The 16208-nt window shown below is 53.1% G+C and overlaps 1 protein-coding gene across 19 annotated transcripts in view; it reads right to left on the reverse strand.

The window, feature by feature from the left end:
- Nucleotides 1-16208, reverse strand: part of LOC122368568 — a 103187-nt gene that overhangs the window by 46639 nt on the left and 40340 nt on the right. For 5 of the 19 annotated variants that reach the window (XM_043342679.1, XM_043342623.1, XM_043342633.1 and 2 more), the window contains 12 exons: nucleotides 14134-14334; nucleotides 12780-12869; nucleotides 9935-10042; nucleotides 8644-8841; nucleotides 7293-7403; nucleotides 6769-6879; nucleotides 6206-6307; nucleotides 5749-5913; nucleotides 5077-5172; nucleotides 2672-2764; nucleotides 1495-1628; nucleotides 390-541 (listed from right to left, as the gene is read on the reverse strand). In XM_043342679.1, the coding sequence (XP_043198614.1) occupies nucleotides 390-541; nucleotides 1495-1628; nucleotides 2672-2764; nucleotides 5077-5172; nucleotides 5749-5913; nucleotides 6206-6307; nucleotides 6769-6879; nucleotides 7293-7403; nucleotides 8644-8841; nucleotides 9935-10042; nucleotides 12780-12869; nucleotides 14134-14334 (1561 nt within the window). The remainder of the gene's footprint in view (nucleotides 1-389; nucleotides 542-1494; nucleotides 1629-2671; nucleotides 2765-5076; nucleotides 5173-5748; nucleotides 5914-6205; nucleotides 6308-6768; nucleotides 6880-7292; nucleotides 7404-8643; nucleotides 8842-9934; nucleotides 10043-12779; nucleotides 12870-14133; nucleotides 14335-16208) is intronic. The other 14 variants (XM_043342661.1, XM_043342650.1, XM_043342765.1 and 11 more) reach the window with 12 other exon arrangements.

A 16208-nucleotide genomic window follows, 5' to 3' on the forward strand; every position in this document is an offset into this window, starting at 1 on the left:
CAGCCTCCGTACTCTCATTGCCAACCATATGCTGGTAATGAGAAACACTCAGGTGACCGTACTTGAACCCCAACGGTAATGGGGAAGCCATCGGGCGAGGGCTGGGTCAGCTGCTCACACTTGGAATTTGGGCTGTGTCTGCGATGGAAGTCGACACATTTGTGTCTCCCGCCGGTTGACATACTTTACATTGTTTCTGAGTAAAATATAGCGACGAATTGAATTCAAATAAATATTTGTATGCCCATTTACCAACAGCAGTTTACAATTACATAATACAAAATTTAAGGGATTATTGACTAACCGTGAATGGGTTTAGCTTCTGTGACAATATATAATGCTGGAGTTTTATGCTATTTGTTTGACACCCCTACACCTAGGAACCGTACCTGAGTCTGTGGCGTCCACGGTCGCGGCAGCGGCTGTGGTGGCTGTGGCGGCGGAGGCGGGGGCGGCAGCTGCAGCGGCCAGCGCCTTCAACAGCTGCCGCTGATGAACCACGCAATAGAGCCGACCGTCGTGACTGGCATACGTGTCCACACTGAAACAGAGGAGTAGATCGGTGAGACATCGGACGAGGCACCCAGTGAGACACAAATTGGGACATTGGGTGAGGTATTATGTAGCCAGACACACAGCGAAACATGTTCGCGATTAGCACTGACCAGTGGTCAGATGTCGCCACGACAGGGGAGCCGCGGGTACGCGATGAAACTGCTGTCGTCAGCAGCCTCCTCACGGATCCTGAGCGCTAACTCACGACTCGTGACTTAACATAGTTCCACACGGACCGGTTGGCGGACTAGGTTCTAAATACAAAAACGTGACAGATCACGGAGGAATGTCGCCCGTTCATCATAAATTACGCTAGCACTGAGCACTTCGCATAGGACACATTGCACACGTCTGAATGTGCAGTGTCCAGACGTTTTGAGAAGTAAAAAATACTTCCAACCAGTGAGACGTAAACAATAATTTCAATCAAACAGCAACAATTTTAATCATGTTGAGTTGGTTTTAGTCGATGCCACGGCTCTTTGGTCCGTTTAGTTTCCGACATCGCGGACGGAAATCCGCCCACTGAGCGCCGACAAAAACAATCCATTCAGAGCGACTTCGACAGGGCCAGTTTTTGACCCGGCTGGACGGCCCGTGGCCAGGAATGTTTGATGCTGGATCCGGTGTGACCGTTAGAGCGGTCGACAGAGGTGGTATCGGGCACACCTGGAGCCAGTGACCCCTGAATCAGTACAGTATATACAGGTGTGACCGACTGATGGAGGCTACAAAACATCACCGATGCTCCAAGAAGACAGTCTGGTATCGCCCCAAAAACGCAGTTGGAATATATGAATGCCAAAACTTTAGTCTAAAAACTCCGATAGTGTAAGCTGCGGGGATATTTGCCAGCTGAACAACGGTTAAGTGACGTCGCTGGTGTCACGATTACCAAAACCATATATTTAACCCGGTCATCCCCGGGCCGGCACTCACGTCAGTTGCTTGTTGCACTGGTAGCAGCGGAAGCAGGTTTTGTGCCAGACGGCGCCCTCGGCGTGCACGCTCTCCATCTGGTACGCCTTCCGTCCGCACGCGCGGCACTCCGAGCTGGACGATTCGCCGCCATCCTGAGAAACAGGGGACAGGGAGGGGTGTTACACAGAGGGCACGGGGCAACGCAATTTCATAATACAGGGGCAGGATCCGATTTTTGGCGTCGCTCGTAGCTATGCAGGTGTGATTCGGGGACGGGATTTGTTGCCCTTGCTTTGGTACACCAATACAGCAATGGCAATGGCAATCACGCCGTTGTCAACAGCACAGTCCACAGAGTTGGAGGAGGGGGGGGGGGGGGACAAGCAAGGGCACAGCGACGGCAACAGCTAACCGCGACGGACAGGCCGGTTCGAAAACACCCCTCCCCGCCCCCAGAGCACCGCTGTCGAAACCCTCTGCAGAATGCTGTAACAGCGGCGTGCGCGACGTGGCTGCAGCCGTCCCCAAAACAGCCGGCCGGGCCGGCCGGACGGGACCAGACTGGACGGGACAGATCTGACGCGACAGGGCGGCACAGGCTCAGTCTGACCGGCCGGACCAGCTATCCGTGTCAGAAGCAGGCGTCACCCGCAGACCGGACGGGTGCAGCAGCGGACACAGTGACCGCAGAACAGTGTCGAACGAAAGGCGGTAAAACACACGCTGATATACGGTTTGCGGTAGCAGGAGCGGATTGCCGAGTTCTGATCAGACCGTTAAGACTGTCCACAGTGCACGCCGGGCCAGTCAGTACAGGACTGCGGTAGAGTAAAGAGCAGCCATTTTAAGGCGCATTGGGCGCCGAGCGTCAGCAGTGGTGTAAAACGCTAAAATGTTAATCTGCAAATTACCGATAGACTTCGATAGAACTAAGATTTATTTGAGTTTTAGAACTAAAATGTCCTTAAGAAATATCGAGTTTAGGAAGCATTTTGCATCCGATTTTTTTCATATCCATACCTAGCCTGCAAAGGTAGCTACTTTCTATCGACAATAAACATGCAAAATACACAATCCCTTGCCAACGGCAGTCGGCAGCGTCGATTTCTACCGCCGTTACATCCACACGCTTATTCCACTAACCGTTTGCGCCAATGACCGCGTCTCCCCACCTCAGTACGTCGCGCCTCCCTACCTTGTTGAAGCGGCTGATGACGGCGGAGTTGTCGAAGGATCGCACGTGGATGCGGGTGTGGTCGGTCGACTCTGCTCTGCCGAAACTGGACCTCTGCAACAGTCGGCCACATCAGCAGACGTTAGATCCCGGCCACCGAAGGAGGGGGAGAGGGGACGGGGGAAGCAGAGGCTGCGACACAGATGTCACTGTTGGACAGCGTATCAACGGAGTCGGGGGACCATTAAAGCAGATAAAACTGCAAATAGCGACGCAGCACACGCGGCAAAATTGTAGCAAATCAAACACCCGCCACCAGAGCATTCCAGGAATCAAACCCACTAACCGCGATAAACCGTTAGTAAAGAAACCATCACCAATCGTTCATATAACTGCATATAAAAATGGCCAACCCAACATACAGGTCAATCAAACTAAGAACTGACGGGAAAAAAACAAACAAAAGAGACAATAACGGCACAGTCAAAGACGATAACATGCACGACAAAAATAAGCAACAACAACCGACAAATGTGAGTAAAACGATATACGTTTTAGGGGAGTGAGACGAGAGTTCGTGGCAGTCAGAGTGGGTAGCCGGTGGGCGTGATTCTGACTACTGCAACAGAGAGAACGAAGTTAGAGAACACGAGGTGAAATAAGACGCGACGACACCTGAGCACCTAAGAGAGGATGATTCAACAGAACATGTTACTTACCATCGTTAAATCGAACGAGGAATCGACCCAGAAAATATAACGGATTAACTGCTGGAAGACCCACAAGCATACACAGAATCTCTAGGTGCAAATGTGCAAATCGACCTGCCTGATACTATCACAAATGGAACCGATTCGAGAGCTGTGCGGACAGATGTAGGAAGCAGACGGATACTCGGTGCCTCGAAAATACCGGGTGCGGCAAAAGTTTTGATACCTTACCATTCATTCCCTCCCTCCCGTAAAATTAAAACAACAGTTTCATTTCAGCGGTCAATGTATTCTCCACGAAGCTGGACACAGAGTGAGAGACGTGCGGGCATGCTGGCCACCACGTTCTTCAGAGTCTGTGGGATGATGTTCGCCCACGTCCTCTTGAGCGCCTTCTCGAGCTGTCCAAGGTTGCTGGGAGGTTTTTTCTTGTCCAGCTCCTGCTGCATTATCCCCCAGAGCTCTTCAATTGGATCCAGGTCAAGGCTGTTCCCTGGCCACGTGTCTTTAGCCCAGAAGTTGGGGAGGTGCTCCCGGCACCACTTCTGCGCTCTGGCAGACCGATGACCTGGAGCGCCATCCTGCATGAAAATGCTGTCCGACCTGCGCTCGACCATGCGGCGCGTGAGGACGGAGCCCGTCGTGGCCGTCCTGTTGATGGCAGGGAGGCAGACTTCCTCGAGGATGTGCTCCACGTAGTACTCGGCATTGACTGACGTCTTCTGTGGGATCACGTGCAGCTGGCTCAGTCCCTCGTAGGACATCATGCCCCACACCGTCAGTTTCGGCGGGAATTTGACGCTGAACGCCTTCGGGACTTCAGCCGGGTTCTCAGCCCACACTCGCTCGTTCTGGCGGTTTGGGTGGTGGAAGAGTTGAAAGGGAGACTCGTCGCTGAAGAGTACCCGTTTCCACTCTTCCACAGTCCAGTTCTTGCGTTCCTTGCAAAACTGAAGCCTCTGTGCTCGCTGTTTTTCCGTTAATTTTGGCCTTACGCGGATCTTGTAGGCCTTCAGTCCAAGGGTGTTCCTCCAGTACCGGCGGACAGTCCTCTCGGACACCGGATATTTCTTCCGAGTGAGCTGTTTGGACAGCTTCCTCGCCGAGTGGCCAGATTTTCCAGCCGCTTTCTTCATCACGATCTTGGCGACGGTCGAGATGCTGGAAGGGCGCCCTGACCGCGGTCTATCTGCGACGCTCCCTGCCTCCTTAAACTTCTTCCACCAGCGTTTGATGGTGAGGACTGGGACCCCAAAGTGTGAGGCAACGTCCCTCTGCGTCTTGCCGGCTTGGAGCATGCCAATGGCGCGGCTGCGAGCCTCCAAACTGTATTGTTTGACCTTCATGGTTCAGCCGTGGCTACTGCAGCGGCCACCGGGTGGATAATGACCCCGGCCGGCGACCCTCTGGGTCGAGGTCAGCTGTTCAGCTAATCCCCGCCTCGGGGAAGGATGCGGGTACGCAAGGGCGCGCTCAGAAATGTCATATTCGGGGGCATGTTGGAAATGCATTGAGTTATTACAAAAAGACGGAAGGTATCAATACTTTTGCCGCACCCTATACCACAGAGCTGCGAGACGGGTGACGAGACAACACCAAGACAGCTCAGCCGAGGGTAAGATACACTGTCGACGGCCGAGTAAAGACAGACAGCTGTGGCAAGACGACCGACCAGAGAAGCCGAAGGTCGGGACATTATACACCTCGCCGTCTTACCAGCGCGGATCCGCTCCTGGCCGGGGAGAGTCTCGGCTCCCTCCCCGGTGAGGGAGGGGACGGCCGGAGCTGACTGAGGTCGCAGAAACTGGCCCTCTGCGGCAGACACAGCCGCTGACACATCCACACTGAGACATTGACACACGGGTGGCACTAGCACACTTCCTGGCTGGAGTAGCATGGTGTAGAAATTCACACAAACATGCTTGCCAGATAGGCTAGATATTACTTCAAAGCAGCACCTTTCCGAGGTCGTTAGTGAGCTTCAGCGATCTAGCAGTCAGTTAAACACAGAGCCTACATTCGCCGCTAATATCCCGGCACCGGTCAGCGCTATACACTAAGGAAGAACGTCGACTACTGTAACATCTCAGGACACAGACCCGAGACAGAACATAGTAGAGACTAATGACAGTCAGACAGCCGCCGTCCTCTGACATACGTCACGACGGACCGCACCGAGTCAGGTTACGTCAGGTCAGGTCAAGATCCAACTAGTATCCGATGAGAGCCAGGTCAGGTCACGCCCCGTACAGGTCGGATCACGTCATGCTGTCAGACCAGGATCGCGGTTATCAGGTCGTGTCAGGGGTCATGTCATGCTGCGTCCGGTGTCAGTTCGTGTCTAGGTCATGCCATGTCGTGCCAGTGTCAGGTCGCGTCGCGTCGTACCAGCGCCTTGACGGAGACTCTCGAGAACACCTCCGAGTCTCTGAGTGTTCGGTCGGCGGGGGGCGCGGCTGCCGACCGCCGGCCGGCCGCCGAGGCCGTCAGCAGGTCACCCTCCGACTTGAAGCGGCTCTTGGTCAGGGCGCTCGGCGGGGACGTGTCATGGTCCTGCGGCAGGCGGCGTTAGTGGCGGCGTTAGCGGCACAGCGCGCTGCAGGAGTCGGCCACGGGCGAGGCGTATTTACACTGTACGTTTTTTGCTTATGACGGTTATGCATCAAGCTACTCGCGAATGAAACAACCTTATTTTAGGCATCTTGTCAGTAAAGCAAAGGGCTCCTTCACAATTAATAACCTCATTTCCAAGTTATATCAACAGCCCACGACTAGTTGGAGTTTCTTTTTGGATGAGGAACGTCAAGCTAGGCAGGAATTTGACGGCACTGGCGCTACCACCTACCTGCTCTGCGCGCCGGTGGCGCCGCGCCTCGGCGGGCGTCTGAAGCCAGGAGGGCGGCACCGGCGAGGCCTGGAGGCCGGCTAGGTCCGTGGTACTGGTACTCTGTACCGCCCCGCGGACAGGTAGACACACAGACAGACAGGCACAGCGCAGACCGTTAGTAGAGGGACGGCAACGGGAGACCAAGCGGGCAATGGCACGGGTTCGACGTTAGATGTTAGTGCGATTACATCCCGCTGGGACCATGGACGGACCAGCAAACCTGCCAATTAGATGCTAAGCCGTTGTACAACAGTTAATTGCACGCATATGGACAAAACCAAAGCAGTTTTAACAAATGAACGCATTATAAAGCGTTATAAGAACAGCAAACAAGGCAACATCGTTTCAACGCCGGTTGCAAGCACCTTAGCATCAAGCAAGCGATAAAAATAATCATATTTGAAACAACAAGCATCATTCCCAAGCGTCTTTGCAAACATAATATACACTCTGCAATGGAGGAGCCAGCGGTCTGTCTCTGTCCCCGGTAAAGTCTGTGGGTGGGCGAGGTCCGTCCTTACCAGGTCTCGGATACTGTGGGATCGCGGGGCCGGCCGAGGGGCCACCGGCCGCGGCTCGGGGTCGTGACCCGACCCGTCCGACAGACGGCTCAGGTCACCGTAGCTGGCCCTCTGCAGGAGGGTCGCTCAGGTCACCGGGGGTTACAGCAGATCAACAAGTTATGGTCAGTCCAGGTCATCATACGTCGGTGTCCGTCCTCAGAAGTCAGAACCACAGTGAACACAACACACAGTCACCAACACAGTTGTCGCTGGACAACGACAAATTGTTGTTAGATAGCATTGGTTGGGTTAGTTGTTTAAGACATTAGTTACCATAAGTATTAAATGGTTATGGTCTCACCACAACTTAACGAGTCACAAAAGCATGCAAGTCACCATTTCATCTTCTCAAACTTTTAGCATATTTGCACCAGCCATTTCATTAGCTTCGCTATGCAGATGGGGAAAACAACGTAAACAGAGCGACCATTTCAACGCTAGCTACGATAAACCGACTGAAAATAGAGGCCTCTCGGACTTACGAGGGCTCTGACCGAAACACCCATGCACGCCGTTCGGAGCGAGTCGGGCTGGTTCCAGTGATCGCCGCCAGGCGTCTCTGCCGTTCTAGCCAGGTCGGTCCAGCTCGAGCGCTACGGGGTTAGCGGGTTAGTGAGAGCCCGTACCAAAAGTACCCAGCACCGTGGGTTAAACACAGCACCGCACACCGTAGATAAAACACAGTCTGCACGGGTTATCCGCAGTTGGCTCCTGCAGGGTCAGTCCCAAACGCCGTCAAAGCAGGCAAAAAACTAGCGGTACAAGAGCCAACAACTCGTTCTATGTAGCTGAAGCATGATTATTTGTACATCATTCAAGCACACCCACATCGTGCATTCTCGTACTAATGAGCCGTCAGCGCGCCCACTTTATGGATGAGACGTGTACCAGAGAAAACAAATTAATGGGTCTGCCGGATGTTGAATTAGAATGTCACTAGCCTCAAAACGATGAGCAAGCACCAGCTTACCTCCCGAACATCTTCAACCCGACAGCCTTACAAAACAAAGCAAATGCTAGCATATTTAATATGGTGTTCAAACGTGTTACGATACGAAACTACTTAGGCTCAATGGTATCGACAGCATTGGAAGCAAATGTCATGAGAACTGAGGGTAAGAAAGTGAACAAAAGCAAAGTAAATGATCCAATTTTTATTGGCGAGTCCCAAAGACTGAATAACGCCTAAAAACGTGTCTATATCAGCTTGAATGCCCTTGAAACCCCCGACCCAAGTCCCGCGCTGCTTCAAACCTCCCAGTACAATGGGTAATTCGGTGCCCCGGTGTCCAATTCAGAGGCAATCTGTCCCATTCAGCGGCAATTCGCCCCTAATGGTCTCAACAGGGCCCGACAGATAGGCCCATATCTCGTCCAGATCGCCCGCCAGATACCAGCAGTTTTATGGAGTCTCATCAATCAGAGATCACCAATAGAGAGTAAACATCGAGCAGGGACCCGGCAGTCGGCATAAACTTGTCCGGGAGACGGGCAAGGTCAGCCAGCGTGATGAATCAGGGGCGGCAGAAGGAAGTGAACGCAAAAAGTCTGATCGGTATCGAAATACGAAAACGACTCAAAAACTCAACAATTCATGAGCTAATTATACCATACTCATTCAGATAAGATGCCATGAAAAGAACCCGTTCAATTCAGAAACATCACAAATAATTTTTCATAAAAAGGACAATGGTTGAGAACTTTCGACCCAGTCACTGCGGCCCCTTCCGCGGGCTACGCCGACTGGCTAGTTTACAGCGTGACCCTTCCCGCGGATCCCCGGCGGCTGATACGCACGGCTGACCTTTTCCCTTAGCTCCTCCGTCGACTGACCAGTTTGTCGATGCTGACTCCGGTGCGGACGGCCGGCGCGTGCTTGGTCTCGGCGGCCGCCGGCCCGGCTCCCGCCGTCGTCTGCTGTACGTAGGCCGCCCGGATGGACGGCAGGCTCAGGCCTGACGGCAGGTCGGCCGCCGCCGGCTTCTGTACGGCCGCGGCTGGGTGGCCGTCCGGGGAGGAATACACCGACTTCTGCGGACGGACGAATGACGGACGGATGAGAAGGACGCTGAATAAAACGACAGCGTTCACTCAGACAGCACAGCCGGGTGTAGTGCCTCACCTACACATCACACACTCAGTTTGCTGTCTCTTTAACACCTTTCTCCGAGTGGAGGTCCAGCTCGTTGTCTCTTTATCGCGTCTCTCTGCGCGGACGGCACCGATCGCTCACTGTCAGCGATTCCACAACCGTCCCGCTACTGTCTGTCTGCCCCGGGGCTGACGGTGCCCGCGGTGAACCACCCCGTTAGGCCCAGACACCGTGCTACAGCGCTGCACCGTGCAGCGGTACGGCTCGCGCTGCCGCCCGTCACAGCCCCGGCGGCGGGATAGCATGGCATGCAGTCGTCGGCAGCGACGCGTCTCATCACTGCCGTCACGCAGCGTGACCACCAGTGCGGCCCGTGACGGTCCCGTCACGTTATGTCCACCAGACCGACGGTAGACGGACCGGAGGGCGGTATGCAGGTCATTCCATACAATACGGGGCAACGGCCGACCGGTGTATACCTACTACGTATGACTCGGAAGTCGGAGGTGTGTTATACGTGTAACAGCCTCAGACAGCGCTTGGACTAGGATGTGGTGAAACGACAACGCTCAGTAGATGTCACTGGCAGACCGCCTATCGTCATTGACAGGCGGGAGGTGCCACATGTGGGGGACGTGTCCCCCACGGGGAAGATGGCAGCACCGCGGGGTACTTGGTGACGCTATCACTGGTGACACAGCGTATCTGGAGAGAGGAAACGCAGCTCCACAGAGCTTATTGATGGCGCAACCCCGCGGCCGTTCGGTGACAGCAAAGATGGTGACATTGCGCAGCAGGTCGGTACAGCGATTGGACGCTTTGTCGCCTCTCAACCACTCCCTACTTGCCCGCATTGGTCTCTGATTGTTGTCTTCCTCTCTCCGGCGCATGTGATGCAACTGAAGCGTGCGTCATTGCGCACAGCCACGGCACAGCTGAATGACACAGCTAAGCACCACTTAATCGTGATCAATGAACCACGGTGGCAACCTAAATACATCGTGAAAGCACAGCCAAACCCTCGCTACTCACCAGTGAAGCCATATTGACGTTGATCTTGGACAGCTCTCTCGGTCGGCCATCGCCGCTGTCCTTCGATCCGCGTTTTGCTGGCGTTGGCGGCGCGTTATACGAGTTCTTCTGCGGGACGGTCACAGTGAGGGGTCAGTTTCCAGTCCGTGGGGGTCGTAGTTAGGGGAGCAGGGCCGCACCCCTGGATGAAACGGCGGTACTACTGGACGGTGGACTAACAGGACAGGGTCGCTATCATGCCACGGTCTGATACCACACCGGGACTGGGCATATTATCGCAACCGCCTGATAACTAAGACATAGACTCATTCATTCTCCGATATCCCGCGCCCTGGTGGGGTCTGTTTATAACGCGACCTGGTGGGGGGGGCTATTTTTTGCCCCCCCCCCCTCGTATCTCCGAAACTACTGGACGGATCCGAAAAATTCAAACGGCGTTCGAAAGGCCTGTCAAATTTGTCGAGGGAAACCAAATTTTATTGACCTCGGGGTCACCGATGACGTCACAGGTCAGGTCAAAGATGAAATGTTTCACCGTTCACGGGTCTTCTAGGGAATGCGCTAAACACCGAGGAAAACGCATTTTGTCGGGAATCAGCGATAGGGCGTCAGTTGCCTAGTAGATATGTTGCTGTTAGAGGTCACTGGTCATACCAGGTCAGGTCACAGGTCAGGTCACCAAAGGTCACCAAGGGTCACCACATGAACCCAACTTTACTAAGGTTATGCGATGCATGTTTTATGGCCAGTTTTTTCATTTCCAACTCAATGGTATTGGTTATAAGACCATCAGGTACGGTTTAGGTCAGTTTCTGGTGGAGGTCAGGTCAAGGTCAGGTCAAAAAAGGTCAAATTTCAAAGTTGATATTTTTGCATAAAATGGGTATTGATTCGATGCAGCTCGTCACGGGGAGTCTAATGGTGGTCTTTGTTTTGCGCTACGAGGTCTAGAATTGCTGAAAATTGAGTTTGAAAATTTGACGTCATCAATTTTGAACAGTTTTTTCGCTATAACTTGGCCAAAAAAGAGGTATCGATCTCAAATTTGGTATGTAGATAGAAGGCGGTTAGGACTATCACATATATTCCGGTTTTTTTCGAAATTCAAAAAACTTTTTGGATTTTTTTGCTATTATATTCAAAAAATCTATTTTTGATTTTTGGGGGTCAAAATCCAAAAATTTCAAAAATCCGACATAGCAGTTTTGTAGCCCTGTCCATTCTACAGCTTTTATGTCTGTATCATTTTTCTGTATTTGCAAAGCTATAGGCCTGACAGCTCTTCCCGCGAAACCCTTTTTTGGGTCGAAAACGGCAGAACATGACGTCACTCTGACGTCATTTACGGCCAACCTATCATAGCCGTTGGAAAAATTTTTGGTCACAATGTGTAAAATTGATGTCCGGGAGGGTACTGAAAGTTTGGTGACGATCGGCGCAGTGGTTCTGGAGATATATCGAAAAGTCTGGAGGGGGGGGGGGGCAAAAAATAGCCCCCCCCCACCAGGTCGCGGGATATAGCGCAAAACTGCAACGGACAACAATGAATCCACATTTAGGGACACCCTGGCTAGCCAAACACACGACTGGCAGCTATCACACTGAGGCTACAGGAGTACCGGGCCACGATGGCGGCATGCCCAAGCGATGACGTATAGCAACGTTGTCACAACCACGTATTGAATCTACTTGACAAGTCGATATATGTAATATGGTAGCACATACAGGGATGTTCACGAAAAACTGACACATTTTATTTCCGAATTACGAGAAAACACTTGCCCTCAGAACGGTGATCATGCTATGGGCCAATAGAGTGGACTTCTAAGTTTGTATTGACATATTTTGGGATCATGTCATTTTCGTTTCTAAGAAGTTACAGCGTATTTTGCAGATGACGAGTTTTTGGAGCAGTGCACGACTCAGCCCGAAACAGGAAATTATTCCCCGTTTTTGGGCACGTGCCTGGAGAATTGCAACACCTCTCACTGCACTCGTCGGGAGGTTTGATGTCCTTTGGGCCGCTGCTACAGATCATGTCACTCACGTGACCCCACAGGAATAGTCCACGGAGTTGAGGTAGAGCGAAATGGCCGGCTATGGGTGAGAGGTGATGCGCGAGACAAGTGCCCCCTCCCCCCTGTTCTCGTGTGAGACCGATGATCGCCGTTACTGTACGTAGGGTGGCCCTGACGTGCCAGAACCACCAAATGGTGTAGACGTCGACCCATTTCCGCTACAGTAGCTAACAGAAGCTGTTAAAAGATGGCACGGTACCACTCTACAGTGACTGCCAGCATGCGGCCATGGTTTCTGACATCAGCACTTCCAAGCCTGCCAATTTTGGCATTCCTTAGGAATTTGCCCACAATATGCCAATAGTATAAAACATAATCCATCGAAACATTAATATGTCAAATTTTAGACGAATTCGTAGACTGGTTCAGTCGTGGTGGCAGATGGCAGCCGCGAGAGCTTCATTGTTTTTCCGTTAAGTTTTGTCGCCAAGTCAAATTTCCCCATTTTAACGCTTTCTTATTTATTTGGAAGCTCATGTGATGCTAACTAAAGGAGCTATGCAGATACAAAACTTTTTTCAACAGGCTTTCGAATGGCATGCAAGTCAAGTCTCCGTGAGCTCTCACATGCTCACAAAGTCGTTTTAAAATGTGTCAGTTTTTCGTGAACATCCCTGTACTTGACACAATGGTACAGCTTGACAAATCACTCTCACGAAACAAACGGACAACAGGGAAGGAGTCGACCCCTCTGTCTCTCTCCCTCTCCTAGAGCTCTTCCCCGCATAGGTATGACTCAGAGCGCCGCCCAACTCGACCGCACGTACCAGGTTTTTGATGGACACGCCGGTGGCGGGGCCCAGCGCCGTCCGTGGGGTCGGCCTCGGCGCACTCACGTTCGTCAGATAGCTCGAGCGCTGAAAGAGGGCCGATAGGCCGAGCTGTTGATCGTCGATCGCGTAACGGGTGACGTATGGGTGACAATCGGCTCGACGCGACGATGGACGTGACTTGTGGAAGTGTTTATTACCAAGTACCTACTCTCCTGAGCGAGTTGACAGTTGTCCAGCGCAGTTCTCATTCAGCACTTATAATGCAAAATAAATAACACATTGACAAAGCAATGCGTAACCGAGAAAAATCCTCACGCATAAAAATAGTTACACTGCTTCAAATAAAAATGACTAAATACCACTTCCATAGCGCACGATAAAAAGTAATTGCATTACTACAGCATCGGAATATTTTTAATCATCTGATGCAACTACCGGTAATTGAGCAAACGCTGTCCCGACCCCAGTAGAGCACGGTGGTTGGGGGTTCACGAGACCAAACCAAGGTCACATTGTGGACGGTGCGGGGGCGCGAACGTGCGACCAGCACCCGATCGAGAGGCCTTCACCGGCGTGCCACGTGAGAAAATGTTGGTGCTACCGGCGCCGGTCGGTGGCGGAGAGTCTGACGAAAGTCGGGCCGGGAGACGAGAGATCGGTGGTTGCTGCGAGCGCGAGTGGTGAGGTGTGGGAGCCGAGAGCCGCATACGACCGGAGAGGGCCAGAGCCGTGAGAGGAGAGAGACAGAGAGAGGGAGAGAGCCAGACGGGCGAAATCAGCCACCACAGAGCATGCATCTCTACAGAGATAGATGGGGAATATACGAGCACCGACAACCATACAGCTGCCACCGCAAGTCGGACAGAACGTCGAGAAAACACTCACAGATGAGCATAAATCACAGACATGCGAGGAACACAGCTAAACACGAGTGAATGTGGAACGCATATATCACCGAAAACAGAGCAACTTTGTAGAACCAGTAGAACCAGCACACTGCACATTCATCTGAGCTACTCTCAATGTTCATGCAAGCCTCACCAATCACACAAACTGCATGCATCGTCTACAGAACGGACTGCCTTCAGTTCCATATTCCCATCAGCTCAAACTTCCGTAACCAATAGCGGTGACCCCCAAATCATCATCAACGTAGCGGTGACCCATTGGATCGGTGGCCTGTCCCGTGACCAATCGGTGCCCCGCTCATATATCTGACATTAATCCAGCCAGCGACCCGACCGAGGGCCATAGTCCACTGACCTAACATTGACCTAGCCTATGACCCATCCGAGGGCCGTGGGCCCAGCGGTGATCCGGCAGGTACTGACGCTAACCGGCTACTGACCAGCTGTCGCAGGTTGACGCCGGCCAGCTGCTCGCTGTCGTGGTGGTCGTGCTCGTGCTCGTGGTCGCCGTCGGAGCTGTCCGAGCTGCGGTGTCGTCCCTGTCCGGCGCCGCCGCTCGCCTGGCTGGGCGGCAGCGAGCTGGCGCCGCTGCTGCCCTCCGAACTGATGTCCGAGTCGCCCTCCGAGTCCAGCGCCGGCCTCTGCCGAGTCACAGAGTCACGGTCAGACACGGCCGTGAGCACGGGGCAGGGGAGTCAATTCCGTGGGCTAAACAGAAGAAACGCATGTAGCAAGTGGAGTTAGAGTCGCATGGTAGTGAATAGTGATCCCCACTCCCCAGCCGTCTTCACGCTGGAAAATGTTATCAGTCATGAGCAAGGAAACTTCAGCCAACAGTGACTCGCTCAGTCAGAGTGCTTACAAGAAACAAGGTAATCATCGCCGATTATCTCCATGTGCATGCATTTCTTTGGGACAAGTGACGGATAAATTCCTGTTATTATTGACGGAAATACAAGGCCGTCTTTCTACATGTGTATGAATAAGCGGTTCCCACGCTGATGATAGAGCTTTGAACTTTTACAAAATATGCGAGTCAGCGCAGCAAAAAAGCGAGCATCACCGCTGACTGCTGATTCTGATCAAACTTCGCAGCACCAAAATATGTGAGACGCCACAGTGAAACCGTCGTATCACGCGTCGAATAGGTGATGGTTGGCAAGCGGGTAGTGGCGGCATTCACAGCACGTATGCAGGTAGTCGACCAAATGCAAACATTACAGCGATATGTAGCCTGCAAAGGGCACATTATTCATTTGTAGCATTCATTTCTAGGAATCGCAATCTTATCACGTTAAAAATCTAGCTACGACAGCAGGTACCAGCAGAAGCACTCAGCAGTCAGCACCCATGCTTTTGACGGCTTTTCAGCGCGCTCTAGCCCTGATTATTGGGATGAGACACCCCAGGTTCGGTACAAGGCACAGTCACATTGAGAGGTGGCACTAGCTCCCCCACTACCACTGCAGAGCTACGACCATTGACCGAGGTCACAGCACTGGCATGGGGGTCCTTCTTTGGGCGGCGGATATACCCCGACAGGTCGATTGTCTGATGTCAGATTCTGGCCAGTAAGCATCCGAACCAGAGGTTAGAAGAAATCAGAAAAAAACGATCTAGCTTATAGCAAACCGAGCGAAGCGGCAGCAGATTAGCATCGAGCAGGCAAAGAGCAGAAAAGCACCTCCCCTAGCAGCGCGATACAGCGAGGTAGGACAACAAACACTTACATCGAGCGGAGAGGAAGAGCCACCACCTCCACACCACCACCCCACGGGTAGATAGACCGACGGGGACGGACAGCGCCGCGCCCTCCCGTCACAGAGAACTGGCGTGTCACCGGCAGCGGCCAGGGGTGCGACTGCTGCTAAATTCCACCGGCTGACCGCCGTGCAGAGATTTGATAGGCTGAAACGGCACCTCAGATAGCCCGCTGGCGAGGTATATACACGCCGATAGGTAGCTGGTATGTGTAATCGTAACTGGTAGCTAACCAGCCCAGTCAGTGGTCAGAGTGAGTACGGAACGGGTGGCGGTAGGGTGGTTTCTGGTTCGGTGGTTTACGTCAAACATTCGGTGAGCCGTGGTCAGTGGTCAGACATCACTAGTCACAAGGCAGTGGTCAGTGGTCAGAAGCAGCAGTCAATGGTGTTGGACATGGGGGAACGTGTATAGTGGTGTGTAGTTGGTCAGACGGACGTCTTCGGTCGGTCGGTTCGGGTCAGTTCACATATACTACGGGTGACTGTGGACAACGACCGACGAACAGTCTCGTAGCACACACACACAAACACACACAAAACACATGCACACACGGGTACGGCGTCAGCCCGTATCGTGCGTGTCGGCGCCTGCTGGGTCTGCCGCGGAGAGACGGAGCTGCGTGGCCAGAGACGGACACCGTTAGAGCCGCGGGCGGGTCACACGGACGGCTGACGGCGGCAGACGCTCGCTGGGTCTCGGGAGATGTGCCGGGCGGCGGGTCAGGTCGGCGGAGGTGCCGGCTATCCGCCAC

Source organism: Amphibalanus amphitrite, unplaced genomic scaffold, assembly GCF_019059575.1.
Source record: "Amphibalanus amphitrite isolate SeventyFive unplaced genomic scaffold, NRLGWU_Aamphi_draft 000032F_arrow, whole genome shotgun sequence".
NCBI lineage: Eukaryota > Metazoa > Arthropoda > Thecostraca > Balanomorpha > Balanidae > Amphibalanus > Amphibalanus amphitrite.